At 34.5% G+C, this 17,228-nt stretch overlaps 1 protein-coding gene across 1 annotated transcript in view; it reads right to left on the minus strand.

Annotated features, from left to right (window-relative positions):
- The window catches only part of pappa2 (pappalysin 2), a 103,137-nt gene that overhangs the window by 58,779 nt on the left and 27,130 nt on the right, over positions 1-17,228 (minus strand). The window contains 4 exon segments of the mRNA XM_077231987.1: positions 8,769-8,890; positions 9,285-9,477; positions 10,140-10,433; positions 15,595-15,743. Of these exon segments, the coding sequence (XP_077088102.1) occupies positions 8,769-8,890; positions 9,285-9,477; positions 10,140-10,433; positions 15,595-15,743 (758 nt within the window).

Below are 17,228 nucleotides of genomic sequence, written 5' to 3' on the forward strand. Positions count from 1 at the left end.
ACAAAAAATACAAGCACTGCTCTTGACTGAATAACTTTTGTAACTTTAATAAGGATTCATCTATATTACATATACTACATAATTTATACAGTAAAGCCTGTGCAATGATTTTTTTTTTTACATTTGATGATTCAGTTTCTGTTTTAATTTCTGTCAATAATATATTTTTTTCTTTTACATTGTTCATGCATTCCATGTAAAAAGTCTGGCGAGTAAAATTTACTAGCCTATGGTGAACCAAGCTTCAGTGTGTCCTGCTTTATCATATTTTATAATGCAATGTATTCCTGTGGCAAAGCTGAATTTTCATCATCATTACACCAGTCTTCAGGGTCACATGATCCTTCAGAAAAGATTCTAAATATGCAGATTAGTTGTCCAAGAGACATTTCTTATTATTATCAATGTTGAAAACTGATTAATTGTGTTGTGCTGATTAATATTTTTTTGGAAACAATGATAATATTTCTGGATTCTTTGATGAATACAACATTCAAAAGAACAGCATTTATTTGAAATAGAAATCTTTTGTAACATTATAGTTGTATTGTCACTTTTGATCTATTTAAACCTCTGGGGTCTAAGGTGTTTTCTGGGACCTGGAGGTGTTCTGACATCCTCTGACATTTGTGCTTTTTTCAGTTGCTTATATACATATTAATGGCAAAGTTGTCATTACACTCTATTTAGCACAAACAGGGCTACCATAATGTGTGAGCACCATGTATGTACATGTTTGTATTTTTGAGAGAATATCGTTTATGCATGGTTATTGAAAAAACTAAAACTTAAAGTTTCTGAAATAAGGCCACAAAACACATACTTAATATGTGTCCACAAGACTTTTGACTAATGGATGTTCTCGCCTAGAGTTTTTGCTTCAAAATGATCTGAAAATCATCCTGCCTCATCATTCACATAAAACAATACATTGATTTAAATTTTGTAAAACACTTTTTGTTTTGAAAGACAATATGCGAAAGGAGCGTGAATCATGAAAAATGCTCTGCTTCACTCCTGAGAAGACAAAAGACCTGCATAATGAGCCTGTATAATGAGCCTTTCACACAGGTGTGTCACTGAGCCACACGAAAGAATACAAGGACAAAAAAAAAAAAAAAAAAAAAAATATTTATATATATATATATATATATATATATATATATATATATATATATATATATATATATATATATATATATATATATATATATTGTAGGGTATGGACCAATCAGACACATACTAATTATTCATTATATACAAAGGTTTATGAAACTCCTCACACAGCCCAAATGAACAAACACAAGGGCAGAAACAGTGTCATGTTACAGGGCATGATAAGGAGATTTTACGACCTCCGAGGAATGTGGCCACATACTCAAGAGAGAGACTATGAAACAGAAACCCTCTTTAAAACAGACTTTGCTGCATTAATCATAGACTAACTGATCTATAAATGAACATGCATAAAACTGTGAAAGAAACAGTGTAAATGGTTTACTGTCTCGTGTACTATTAGGTATATGGGTGATTCTATAATTTAGGGTACACTGCATGTCCACTGATGTTAAATATACTTATACACTTATTCAATCAAATTTCTTCAAACAAATTGCATTTTATGTGTAAACTTACTTCATGAAATAACATCACACAGACAATATGTGCAATATATTCTTTATTTTGCTTAAAATGTTTAACCATGTACAGTTTTGACCATGTCCGATTTCAATGTGAGAAAGTTGAGGGTCCAAAGATATCCATTAAAATCATTAAAATAAATCAATTATTTTTACAATCTTTTACAAAAATCTTAATATTAAAGGAAAATAATAGTTTTAAATATAAGTTATTTATTTAAATACTTAAAATATATTAATTTATTCGTGTCCACAAAATGTTGGTCAACTATGTTACAAACAAAACCTCCCCCAGCAACTCAAAAATGGTTTGTCCCAAGACCATGTGACCAGCACCATGTGATGTCATTTTCCTCTGTGGAGGCCATTTCAAACACACCATGGTGAGTCTCCTCTCAGTTTTTTCAATATTTGATGTAGAAAAGCATATTGTCAACGGCCGTATTATTAACCATCAACTATGTTATGTACATTGTCATGGCTAAAAAGTTGTATTTATTATAATGAAATTTTGTGTTAAATTCTTACATTAACCTGCTCAAAAAAATGACATGTGGTTAGCTAGGCTAGGTCCACCATTTCTGTTATGGGGAAGAAACATGGAAATTGTCAACTAAGTTATGGTCAACTAAGTTACGGTCAACTATCTTTCAACTAAGTTACATCAGTGCTCTATGGCATATCATGATCAATAATTGTTTCTATGTTATTTATATGGACTGAACATGTGTATATATATATTATGTATGTAGATATATTATTTTACTTTTAAAAATGATCAATTTAAATAGGTCTCCGCAGCTGAGAGACAGCGGAGATACAGGGCTCGTCGTGACGCAGATCCTGAAAGAAGGGCAGCATGTTTGGAGAAGCAGAGAGAGGCATGGCACAGGCTCAGGTCACAAGGAAAGGTGAAGACAGTGGCAGATATGAGTGAGAGAGAGAAAAGAAGAAAGAGGGCCTACTGGAAGAAAGCAAAACAGAATAGCAGAAAGAGAAAGAGCAGGCTTGAGAACGTAATTACACCACCGGACAGTCCAGACATCCATCCACCTCAGAGCAGCAGGTAGAGTACATGAGACAAGACAGAAACAGGTTTATGCATTTAATGTTCCCAGTTACCCACATGTTTTGTCTGTATATTAATATACAATATACTGGTTGTTTATTTCAGACAGAAAAAGACTGGAAGAATAAAGGCCAAAAGAGGAAACTCAAAATTACATAGAGAAATACAGAAACTGAGAGACTTGCTTGAAAAGCAAAAAAGAAAATCAGATAAATTTCGCAAGAAACTAAAAAGATACAGCACTTCAAACGAGCATGTGTCAGATTCCCCAGGATCCAAGACTAGGCGACAACTTCAACATGCCTCTGTTTCCTCTGATGTGCGCAGGTCACTGCTTGTGCACAATGCACTCATGGCCAACATGAAAGATGCCTTTTTCACCAACAAGAAAAGGGCACATAGGCGGATAATGTCAGGGCTTGTAACAGGAAGAATCCTGAAAAAGTATGGCTTACAGCATGAAATAACTAAAACACTACACCTGTCCAGAAAGAAGAAGAGACTAGCTGATGCTGAAGGGAAAATTAAGTACAGAAGCCTGTGCTATAGATTGCTAGAAAATGTTCACGAATTTTTGACAAGGGATGAAAACAGCCGTTTGACAGCAGGCAAAGCTCAAACAATCACGAGAGGGAAGAAGAAAAAACAGAAGAGGTTTTTAAATGACACCTTGAGAAACCTCCACAGGAAATTTCTCATAGACCATCCTCATTCCAGCCTTTCCTACTCCTTGTTTTGCCGTAATTCTACATTTAAAATAAAAGAGGTTTTCACCGAAAGCAACTTTGCTAATTCAATTCTGTCTCATGAATAAAATGTTGTCCATGGTTAACAATATGTCCAGTCAACTAGGTTACTTGTGTCAACCGTGTGATTTTCATTGTCACCTAGGTTACACTTAGATTTTTAAAGTTAAAATAGCCAATATTGATGTTTCTGACATTTTTAAGCATTCTACTTATTTGCATAGGTTGGAGTTTACTATAACATCTTTTTTAATTATCAAAAATAACTTTAATGGAGATTTATGATGCAAAACATCCTTGTCCATAAGGACAGTTATAAATGCATTGCATGTTCATCTTTAAAAAAAGGTTAATTATGAAAATAATTTTAAATAACAACTGTATGTGTGGCAGAAATGGACTCAAGAGCCTTCTAAATTGCATTTAATTTCAAGTGCAAGACTGAATTGAATGGTTTGTATAACACCCTGTTTGTCCGTAACATAGTTGACCATCTCTGAAGTAAAAAAATGTTTTTAATTAAAAAAAATATAAAAACAGTTAATATTTAAGATCTGCAGATAACAGATATGTAACACTGAATTAATATACTATATTAAGACACTTAATGTTCCACTGAGAAAGGACAGTGCTCTTGTGCTTTTTTGCTGACATGAAATGTACCCTAAATTAGAGAATGACCCATATATTATGGTATGTATCCTGGTATACAACCAACTAACGATCAATGTAACCTCACCTGTATCATGCCTCCTACCTAATTAATCCTCATTTAATGACTCACACTTTGATGTACATCACCTTCTTCTAGAATGCAGTGTGGATGTGTTATAGCTATCTGAGCATTAATGAACGTATAATCATGCTAGGGACAAAGATCCGTAAATCAACTAAGAGCCACTTTCCCTCTCAGACATGTCCCCTTTCTGATTGGTCGGGTTCAACCCTTAGGGGAGGATCTTTTCCAGGCCTTATTAGAGAGAGTCCACATGTGACCTCCCTCTCTTAGTTCTTTCATCCAGCCGCAACACTGTTCTGGTGATACTGGGGAACCCCCTCCCCCTCCACGGGGGCCCCAGGGCCCAGCAGGCCTCGATTCCAACCAGATATGGGCTCAGGCAGGAGAGAGACGACTCTCTCACAAAGAACCAAGGACAATCTCAAGAGTTTTGGAACAAAGACTCCAACCAACAACGACTCCAATCACCCATCCTTCCGACTTCCTCACTTCTCCTGGGTGCTCGTTGTGGCCTCAACAGAGTCCCAGGCCTTGACCAAACCAGCCATGCGTTCCTGGAGAAAGAGAACGCTCAACCAACTTCCACTTGACACTGCCGGAACCATCAACGACTTCAATTTTCAACAACTTCAAGAATTGTTTCCATTACAAATGCAAGTATTCAATTCAATGAAATGTGAAAATGAAATTCTGATGGTTCTTCTCATAGACCCTCTTCTGGTTTCCAATTTCATCCTATCACTAACCTATTTATGTATTCATGTGCTTATGTTGTTTAGTTTATTTATATTCATATAAATATCTATATTTAGTTAATAAAACTTGTACATAATATGTATTTGGTTCTGTTTTGTTTGCAATACAAGTCACTTTACGATCACGGTTTTTGCTACTGGCTCAAAGTACTGTACAGGCGAAGAAATAATTATTCTTCTGTGGCCATGGAAGATACCCTTTTCTTAGAATAAATTAATAATCAAAAGAGTTCGTTGGAAGAACTGATTAATTGATTGTAATATTAATTCAGCCACATCAAGTTAATCCAATTAACTGACCCAAATATTTATAATTAATAATAACAAGATATTATTGATTATTAATATTTCCAAAAAGCTGAGTTCCTTACAATATATATATACTGTATATATATATATATATATATATATATATATATATATATATATATATATATATACTACAAATGGTTCACAGTTGGAAACATCTCGAAAAAAATAGTATGTTTCCACTTTTTTTTTTCACATTTCTAGTAATTGTGTAGTTAATTCTTATACTGTATTTTCAGAAAGTTTTGGATATGTATCCTCTCCCCAAATTTGGCACTAATAAAACACAATAAAAATTATTTGAAGAGAAGGCTTATATTGACCTTTTAAGATTTTGTTTACATCTACCTTTTATTAAAAAGGTTACAATTACAGCAACAATTAAAAAATCATTATTTCAAGTGTAATATTTCTTTGTAAAAACTAAAGTATACATTTTATCATACGTATTTCAAAGTTAAGGATTCATTAGTTTGAACAAAGCCTATCTTAGTTGATGACTTTATTTTTGACAAAACAAACATAGCCTAATATATTTAACATTTGAGCAGAAATTGGTGAACAAAAGCTTATTTGATGTGGCAGTAAGCTAGTCTATTTTACAGTAAAAACTTTATAATCTATCCAAAACTAGCCAACGAAATGTTGTCTTTCATATTTCGTCTGTAACAGAGGCATATAGTTTGTTGTTTCTATGATATATTAGGGCACATAAATGTTAATTTGCAGTTTAACACGTTGCTTATACAAAGACATTTTATTTCTACATATTTCAGTCGATTTTTATTCATCTCAGTATAGCAATATAGTTTGGTAAAAGCTGTTCAGTTCATTCATTCACACACAGACGTGGTTCATATTTAAACAGTCTTTTTGCGGTTTACATACAGGATATCGCGATTAGAACAATAAAAAAAAAACGTAGCCTATACTTCTCAGATTGGTCCGTTGCTCCTCGAACCATCACTTCTGAGGTAAATTTCCCAGGATTATTCCTCACAGCCTCACAAAACAACGTAAAGTACTGTAATCTGAATAAATTTGGTGTGCTTTATCCATCTGATGGCCGTTTACACGTTTGCATGTGTTGCCGCATATCATTTGCGTTTGAATAGCGCGGGCGTGTCAAATTAAAAGATAATGAGATTAAATGAGAACGACTGACATCTCTCTCTTTTATTATAGATTACATAAACAGAGAATATTTGTTTTTGTTATGAATTAGATCATTTAAAAGTACAAACTTAAACAATTATAAAGATATATTGCTCATGCCTGGGTGAAAGTCACTGAGTTTTGTTTAAGTTTAGAGACGTGCTCAAAAAAAAAAGCTCACTGTGACGGAGAGCCAGAAAGCACACCCTGTTTATTTTCTTTATTTTACAAAAGCACAAAGTTTTATTTCGATCGTAATTGGACACATAAAAAAGTAGAAATTTAACAGTTTATTTTTTCATATTTCTGAAGTCTGTATGACCAAAAATGACGGAGTATTTTAGGTTTATTTTGCTGCTATTTGAAAAAAAAAACGCCGGCGTGTTTGCCTTGATGAATATACATTTTTTTTATTTTTTATTACTGAACCTAAACATTTGAATGGTAGTATAATCAGCTCTTTATAAAGTAATTAATAAATTAATTAATTGATAAATACATTTTAAAATTTATCAGGTAAAACCGAAAGTCCACAACAGAAAACATAGAAAAATAGGTCAAAATTAGTAAAAATCAAAGGTTTAAAAAATGTCTGAAAGGTAAAAGCATGCTTGACTACATCGCATGTCAGGTTATATGGTTGTATGAAAGAGCACAAACGTTACTATCAGGCCATGTGAACTCCCTGCCTCCAAAAGGTTTTACAATGATCGATTAAACTGCACTCCCGGTCAAGAGAGAGACAGATAGACAGGCAGAAGCTTTGAGTCACAAAGCGCTCCTTTGCACCCAGCGTGGCCTCACATGTGTGGATGTGTACAGGGTAAACAGCAGCAGGCCAAGGCAAACCATAAAACTCAATTGGTCAGATAAACAGAGCAAGGGCCTCCACACACAGTAGAATTAATGACTGTATCAGATGTGGTGTAATGCTACCGCAGGGAGAAGCAATGCGGCAAGATCTGTGAGCGTGTCATCCTTCCTTCTTTCAGCAACCTTAACCAGGTCTCTGTTCGCTCTGACTCAACCCTTATTTCTTAAAAAGCTGCCTTGTGGTACATACAGAGGCTACGGTAACAGGTAAGCAGGGGTGAGTGTCTCAAGATGTGAGATCTGAGATCCAAGTATGATTTGTTTGTATTGAATTGGCCTGCGCTAATCTGGATATCAAATGATTGACCGTGGTATTACCATTATTTCATACTACACAAACAGTGTCATATTGCTCTTAAAGTCTTTCTGACGTGATTAACTGACCGACAAAATAATTCACATTAGGTAGTCATCATGCACTTCATCATGTTTTCAAAAATAAACCAAAAACAATAGGTTACCGTAATTTATTACAGACCTGAACCGATGGTAGTAAATATCATTCATCATTAATATCACAAAGATATTGTTTTTTTAGATATATATATTTTTATTTTCATATTTAAGGCTTCATTTCACATCAATCTGTTTCTTAAAACAAGTCTCTGGGCCAAAGTCACTCTCCACTACCACCTAACTGGATGATTTTATGTTTGACCTCTCTCATGATACTGTGCTTTATGAAAATGACTGCATACCAGGGGAGGATTTCCACATTTTGGATGGATTTTTCAAAGCACAATCTTATCCGTGACACGTCAGTGAGTGGGAAGACCAGATGCTAAGAGATTTCTGATTAGAATAATCAGTAACATCTGTTAGGTGAGGAATAAAGTTGAAAAGCTACACAGGATACACATCGCTTTTTATGACAGCCGCTTCTGGACGCCACCCAATATTACCAAAACTTGATGCTGTGCCAAGGGTCTTTTTTTATTCATTGATGGCAAAACGAGTGTTCTTTATCCTGGCAATTATGATTTAATGATTTATTCCCTAAATTTTTCCAGACTCGCACGCACCTGGCCTGCATGAGACTGAACGATCCACCTGAATGTGAATGCACAAGCTCGGAGAAAGAAGCCAGGGCTAAATTCTCTCTATCCTCATTAATCAAAGAGCAGGAATTGCTTTTAACATTGACGATCATTCGTGACATATTCAGTGGTGTGTTGAGGATCAAGCACACGTCCAACAGCATTTATGTCAGAGACAGAATTCAGTCATGCGCTCACCATCTTACAATCCATGACATATGCTTGTGGAAGAACTTTGTAGGATCCTCATATAATTCTATACAGCAGTCAGTTCCAGTCTTCTAATTTGATTGCCGGAACAGCATTTCAAGGGTGCTGATGTATAGTCCAACAGCGATGCAGACTTTTTTTCTACTGTTTGTATCATTTAGCTTGCCTGTATTTTGCACAAGCACTAAAGCACTAAAGTATCTAGTATTATAATAAAGAATGACAGAGTACTAACCCACTGCTTCCTCTGGTGTCCAGTATCCAGTGGAATCACAGGCGTGAGGAGAAGTGGCCTCATGGGCGTACTGATGGAGCACTCCATTGTCATCACAGAGATGGCAGTTTATGCCACCCTCCCTACACAGCCACAGAGAATAGCTTTTAAACAGTGGATGAAATATAAAGTAAGTTATATATAAATGTATTTTTTTTTTTTGTCCTGCTTTGTAGTGCCATATAGACTGGATCACTTTATGCGCTTTTATTGATAGTGAGCTATCTGATGATGAAAAAACATTTTTTTAAAAGGCCTCCAAAACACATTTGGAAAGCAATGCAATCATGTACAAAACATTACAAAAGCAAGTGTACATCCATCTATTTCCATGTTTTTTCACGGAATTGCAGCATATTTAACATCTGGTTAAACTGCATTGCTGGCTGTTAGTAAACAAAAAAGCTTTGAGAATCAAAAAAATCTAAAAAATATTTATTTCCTCGTTGTTTGCTATATGTACCCGCCTTACTTTACCTGTGGGCAAGTGGACCACTGATTGGATACGGCCAATGAATTGAGATGGAATCTGATTCTTGACCAATAACCACTGGTGCAAGAGGAACTGGGGTGGGCTTTCTGTCTTGGACCCAGGCTTTGTAGACCAAATCAATATAGCAGTGCATCCGAGCTACTTGATTGGGTGTAAAATGATTTGTACAGTCATCATCTGTAAAAAAAAAAATTAAAAAAAATGAAAGAAATGTTCCATTGTTTTATTCACATTAATTTGATCCTTAATTTAATAAAATCAAATTATGTTATTAATACTGAGGTCCTCATGTACACTACAGTTCAAACGTTTGGGATCACTTTTTCTTTTAAAGAACTTGCTCCTTTTATTCAGCAAAGATGCATTAAATTGTTTAAAAATTACAGGAAAGACATTTAAGACATTATTAATCAGCACAACCATTTTCAACTGATACTACTAAGATATGTTTTTTGAGCAGCAAATCAGCATATTATAATTAGAATTAGAATTATGTGGCACTGAAGACTGGAGTAATGATGCTGAAAATTCAACTTTTGCTGTCTACAGAATAATTGACGTCAAATTATAATTAAATAGAAAAAAATTATATTAAATTATAATAACATTTCACAATATTATTATTTGATCATTACAATATTATTAAAATATTATTTTTGATCAAATAAATGCAGCCCTATTGAACTTTTTCTTTTTTAATCGTACTGATACCAAGATTTTGAACGTGTATATACACTATAAGCATGCATAACTTAATTTAAACACTAACATTAATATTTTTAAAGTGAAACTGGTTCTTCTTTTTGGGCTAACAGAAGCAGAAAACTGATTGTGACTACCTGTGTAACTCATGTAGTTGTTGTACGGTGTGTTTTTGTACTGGGTAAGGCCACAAGTGTCATTGACTGGATCAGGGTCGTGACAAGCTTTCGATTTTGGCGTTGGTGCTGTATCGGCACACAGATCTCCAGTCTCCATGGATGCGGTGGTCTCTTGACAGGGGTCATCACATGACTCGCGTTCACTCACACCCTTAAACACATGGTACAGTCCAAAAATATGACCCATCTCATGGATCATGGTGTTGTTGTGTCCTTTGGTGCCAAAGTAGGAGGGGTTTAGAATCATTCCACCTGAAAAATGACACAAATGGACATCTCTGCAGTTGATCAAACAATATAACCTTTAACCTGAAAGAACAGTAAGGTGTAGATTCTAAAGTTTAACTTTAATCTCAAAGCCAGAAGTCTGTGAGTATATCAAACTGATTTGTTCTGAAATACTGCTAAATATATATCTTAAAACAATGTGACATTTATAACTGCTTAAAATCCATGCAGATGTTCAGCTGTTTAAAGGGTAACTAAACCCTGGTCAGAGCCTCACTCCACTCATTGGCAATATTTGAAAAATGCTGGAAAAGTGGAAAGCGCTCAGCGGGGGGTGGGGGGGTGGGGGTGCACCTGAGATGCATCTCTCTGTAGTCAAGGGCGTGGTTAGCTGGTACCCTCTGATGTCAGAGGGTACCACAACTTCCAATAGGAAAATTAAACTGCAGTAGCCACCAATGTTCCATCTAAGCTGCGCGCGTTCACTATAGAGTGAAAACTGGTGAATGCAGTTTACAGGTTTCATAGAAAGAGAATGATGTGAGCACGTGTGATTGGCAGTGAGTCTTGCGTGCGGACCAAATAGCTCAATACGAGAGGCAACGAGAAACACAGACATGTGAAATAAAATCACATCATAATGTTTTAAAGAAGAGTGGTTTGATTAAAGTGGTAGAAATAACTGTTGATGGACACAGAACGGTAACAATTATACACCCACCTGCGTGCAAATTAAAAATAGGCTATCATTAGTTTAAATCTATGTTTTTGTGTGTGTGTGTGTGTGTGTGTGTGTGGGGGGGGGGGGTTCAGGCATGGTTAGATTACTATAAAAGAGTTCACATATTCATTTTTCTTGAAAATATTTAGCTATTCGATCTATTTAAATGCTTCAGTTTGTTTTCATATTATAATAATATAATATGTAAACACATTGAAGCATTTAAACTTATATATTATATCACCTCAAATACTTCAATTCCTTTTTTTAATATTATTTTAGGCCTATATTTTATTATTTTATAAGCCTAAATAAAGAATCTCACGTGCTCATTGCCATTAAAAACTTTGAAACCCCCTGCTAAAGAAAATATTGGAAATTCATAAGAAATAAACAATCATTTAACTTTGATGGTTTAATGCTTCCTGTACACAATTAATTGACTGTACAAAAACACTTTATGTTTTTCCCAAACCATCTCAGTGTAATAGGTTACTTTTCTTTCATACTATATTCTATTATTGTAAAGAATTGAACTGTCCTGCAGAAGATTTTGTAAATTATTTTTCATAGGATTTCTTGGTAAAGACTGTACAGTTGACAGCACTGTGAAAAAATATCAGGTAACCTAAAACGTGCTTCATTTAGTGACTTCCTAATTAACTGCTTGTTTTTCAAAAATATGATTTAATACCAATTAGTTACATCAAGGGTCAAATAAAATAGAAATGCCTCATTCAAGTTAAAAGTTACAACTGAATGTTGAAACCATTATGTTTCTACGTATGCTGTACAGGTCAGGTATAAAGAATATTTTTGCTCAGGTGGCGAAAAATGTCCGCCCAATAGAAAAAAGTTTTGCTCAGCAAGAAAAAAAGGGAACATTGGTAGCCACCGTTCAACCTGAAGAGGGCAGCACGTTTTCACACCATATATTGTAGAATTAAAACACTTTAAACCCAAATGTCAAAAAATTTACTCGAATCAATGAACAGCATTTATGAAGCTCCATTCTTACAGATCATTAACTTTAAAAAGTTGTTTTAGTGTTTAGTTACCCTTTAAGAGCAATTAAGAGCAAATGCCATTGTGAGAATAATTTGCATAATTTTGGTTAAATAGCACTTATAGTGTATACATTTTATAAGGGTTTAAAGCAAAAAAAAAGGAATTTGTTTACTAATTAAAAACAGAAGTTGTTTTATGTGGCCCTGAGAAAAGCTTTCTCTTCTAGATTTGTGCTTCACCACAGACAGGCCATTTACAGCGGATATACTAGATCAGAGAGAACGACCTTTTTATTTAGAAAATATCCATGTTTTATGGGAGTTCAGCCAAACGTTCAGAGCTTGGCTAGACACGTCTGACAGACACAGATCATTTACAGTTATACCACCAAGATCAGCAGTTCATGCTATGGTCTGATTTCACTTAAAGCATTCAGATCAGTAGTTTGACCTTGTTCCTCAATAGACATCAAGGTACTCTCGCAAATAAGCTCATGATTTATGTGGAATTAAACCAGGGCAGGCGGTTTCCCAAACCCATACCATAAACCCGAGCCCCCTAATTTATGAGAAACTAATCTCGCATTTAACCTCCATGCAAGTCCACTGTAACATTTGTGGACAAAGATTGTCTTGCACCAAAGACAGTACATCAAAAGCAGAGGTGGATTATGGGAATAATAAAAATGGAGCCATATCTCTGAGTGATTAAAAGCAGTGTGGTCCGTCATTTATGAATTTTACCTTTCATGTCTCAGACCACCTCTGGAATCAGTTTTATTCATCAAAGATGAATAAAAAACAAAACTAACTTTTTAAATTTAAGACTCATCACTCTGGTCAATCGTTTTTATGAACATTTCATAATTCTTAATTTTTCCATCTTAACTTGACTTGCCGTGGTTATTGGGATACAATTATTCTTGGCTCTGTTTAAAGCATGACAGGGTGATCAGGACCCAAAGGACCCCTTCCTGAAGAGGTTTATTTTGTAATTACAACAGGATGTCTGGACTATCCTGTTTATTACATGGCTACTACCAAATAAGAAAGTAATAGTGCAATTATACAATTTACCAGTCACAAGTTTTTGTATCAAGTATCCAGTCAAGTCATGGCATAAGTATAGAATACCAATATAACATTTGAGGGATTCAAATAAATCTTCAAGGTATATAAAATAAAATAAATAAAATATAATATAAAATCAAATTAATTGTATTAATATGAAAAATATAAAATCACCTGTCATATACTTTACTATAAGGTTATATAACGTAGTATAGTTAATGCAACATGAAATACCAACAAACAATACTTTTACAGCATTTATTAATCTTGGTTAATGGTAATTTTTACATGTTCTTATACATTTTTATTTTTAGATTTACAAGTTCTATGAATTAAAATCACAATGAATTATGAATGAAAAATAATTAAAAATGAACAAGAATATATTAACAAAGGAGCATTACTCTGAATTAATAAATGCTGTGAAAATGTTTGTTTGATACCTAATAAATTAATTAAATGTTTACAAATTAAACACTAATTTAAAGTGTTATCATAATGAAGAGTTCAGATGCAAAAGCCTCTAAGTGCCATTTGAAATTTTCTTCTAAAATGATCATTTTTATCAAGCTTGTATTTCAGTTCAGTAATTTCACTTAAATGACAATTAATAGGTAATCTTCATTACCTATCTTCATTAATCTTCATTCAAGTTACTGAACTTAAATATACAAGCTTGATAAAAATTATCATTCTAGAAGAAAATTTCAAATGGCACTTAGAGGCTTTTGCATCTGAACTCTTCATATATACTTTAGACACAGATTGTAGCCAAATTCAAGCTCATAAAAACAGGTTGGTGCTAATTACTCATACTAATGTCGGTTTAAAAGTTCACATTCTACACACAGGCCAAAATCATCTCATTAACAAAAGCTATAACCCAAAAAGCCAAGACCAAAATGTCTGATCATGGATCCTGAACCAATGGGAGGGGGACTTATATAAGAAACCTTCCTGCTTGAGAGAAATCTCCTTCTTAAAGGAGCTGGACTTCACCGAGACCATTTTTATGAGCTCTAAAACACAACAACGACGGGTACTATAAAATCAGCTGCCAGTTGGATGGAGATGGCAACAGGGTAATACCCTTCTTTTGTTTTTGTTTGGTTGTTGTCGAGTTCCTTTTCTTCTCTCCCGGTTGACAGCCTTAATGATTAAGGGCCAATCTTCAGGGAAATCTATGCGTGCGGCAAGTGTTTTCTTTTATGCTTGAGATTACAGCCCATTAATCTCATAAAGGCAAATACAGACAACAAGGAGGAAGAGACAAGAATGTGTTTCTTTAAAGGAAAGATTTAAGGCGATCAAAAAAAAGAAAGTCATGAACAAGAAGATGTATGGCATTAGGTACAAAAAAACACATGTGCTTTAGGGAATATAACGATAGGAAACAACTGAGTTCTTAACTTGACATTGTCCATGGTAGAATGAACCCAGTTGGGTATGGAAGGCAAGAGGTAGTCCTGTTGTGTTAAGTCCCTGGTCTTTTATTGAAATATTAGTTTGTTTTTTATTTTAAAGTTATGTTCTCATGTTATATCTAAAAACATGCATAGTACCAACCTCTTCACTAGCGACTATACTGAGCTATGATGCCAAATGTGGGGGGAAATATAAATCCATTTCAAGCTTTTAAGAGCATTTAAAAAAAAAAAAAAAGAAATAAAACATCTGCTATTATGTGGTGAAATATTTGTGATTTATAAGTTACTTGCAAAAAAAGTTTTCTGCCTTTTAAAAGGCCATCAATAGAAACATATGCTTTTTAAAACCAGATGGTGTATCTACTGGCAGGGGCTAACTGAACAATGCTAACCAGCCAAACCTTAGGCGATTTCTGGACTCAAGTCCATTATTTCAGTCTTCTATAGTCTAGTCAAATCACGTTATGTTTATAATTGTGTTTTCATAGTCTTCAAGTCAAGTTGTTGTTTTTTTTGTTTTGTTTGTTTTTTGTCTAGTCTAATCTAGATCAGGGATTCTCAACTCTTTCCTGCAGAGTTTGGCTCCAACCTCGGTCAAAACTCACCGGCCTGTAACATTCAAGTAATCCTGAAGATGTTGATTTGCTTGTTCAGGTGTGTTGGATTAGGGTTGTGCAGGAAAGTGGACCTCGAGGGCCAGAGTTGAGAACCCCTGGTCTAGATGTACAATCGGCTACAGCTAGAATGGTGTAGTCCATTCTAGTTCATTCTAGTCTATAGCTGAATCACGTCCATGCTTATAGTCATGTTTTCATCATTAAATCTTCATGTTCACATCATTATTTGGGTTTGGGACTTTACAAAAAAAAGTTAAACCTTATTTCTAATAAAACTGGACTTGGGTTCTTCATTTTGTCATGTTCATGAGCTCTTGCTTTACATTTGAGTGGACATCTTACCTTGATGAGTAAGGGCTTCTTTTGCCCATGGCCAGGTGGCGACTCCAGCAAGCTCCTCGCGTGCTGAATTATTAGCAAAGAACACGTTGAGCATATCTGAACTGCTCAGATGAAGCAGCTCCTTTAATTCCTTTATGCTCAGATAAGCCCTGTAGCAGAGATATTGACACACAGTCAAACCACTTTGCATAGAAAACAATTTATTTTTAAGAGAAGTGTCATAAACATGAATGAACAGCATGAAAGACATTGGCCAAAGGAGAACCGGACCCCAACTGAGTCTGGCTTCTCCTAAGTTTTTTTTTTCCCCATTTCTCTCTCCTGATGTAGTTTTGGTTCCTTGCCACTATCGCCTTTGGCTTGCTTATGGGGGCACTTAATATTAAGTAATATTATTGATTTGATTGCTCTGGCGTTATTGGATGAGAACCAAACATGATCTCAATTGAGCAAGATGATGACACAACCATTTTCTGCAGAGCTGCTCAAAAACTCATTTTATAATTGATAATTGATACACAGTTATTGAACTCTACATTGTCTACATTGAACTGACTTCTGCTGAATAATGACACTGTCTTTGTTAGAGCTGCTTTACAGCAGAATTCAATTATTTTTGAAACATTGATTATTATTTGATTATTATTTAAAGTTATAAGTTAGACATTTTTTGTTTTTATGTTTTTTAACAGCACCTTTATATGGTATATGCCATCAGAAGTATAATCAACTGGAATTTGAAAGAGAACTAACATAAAATTGACTGCGGTACGATGTGATACACGGTAGGCTACGTGTTATTAAATTTGCCTCTTGACTTTTATTAGCAGTTTTAGTAACAACAGTCATTAAAAAATCACTTTATGTCACAATGATTAGAGATAATAATTGTTCGAACTGGTTATGGCGCATGAAACGACCACCCTATTTTTCATTCTACTCCCAGCTGTGATGAATCGCCATAGAGGGGCTTTGATGTATGATGTTAACTTATTTTTACTTTGGAATATGTCACATATCTTTTTTCTCTTCTGCTTTCATAGCTGCTTAAGCCTTTGCACCTCATATCATTGGCCAGTTGGTTTGAAGAAGTCCGGTTTCTTAATGCCCTTTGGATCATTCCAAGGGGTCGAGCCTATTAGCTGAACCACCTACTGTTTCTTGGACCCATTCCATGCGAGAATAAACCAAGCATCGTACTTCTGATGTCATTTTTTATTAAACAAGCAAAGGCAGAGCCAATTTTTTGAGTGCTCCAGTTGACTAAATCTATCCTATATGGCAAATTCAGCAAAATAATTCAAATGATTTAACTATTTATATTCACATGATTTAAAGGTGAACGATATTTTCCAGATGTGATCTGGAAAATAAGTGCTGCAAATATGTTTTGGAGCACAATTTGTTTTGTACAATGAATCATTGTTGATAGAAAAGTCGATCAGATGCAGAAAATTGGAAATAAAACATTTAGCAAAAGTGTAGGTTGCACATTATGACAGGTGATTTATTCTATTTTATTATTATTCTTAGTCACAATCACTCTGCAAAAAATCATGTTCATAATCAGTATTTTGTTTTTCTTTTTTAATCATAAACTTGTTAGATTTTTACTGAAATAAAATAGTTGCAAA

This window comes from Siphateles boraxobius, unplaced genomic scaffold (assembly GCF_051911475.1).
Source record: "Siphateles boraxobius isolate OS27281-9 unplaced genomic scaffold, OSU_SipBor_1 1, whole genome shotgun sequence".
Taxonomy (NCBI): domain Eukaryota; kingdom Metazoa; phylum Chordata; class Actinopteri; order Cypriniformes; family Leuciscidae; genus Siphateles; species Siphateles boraxobius.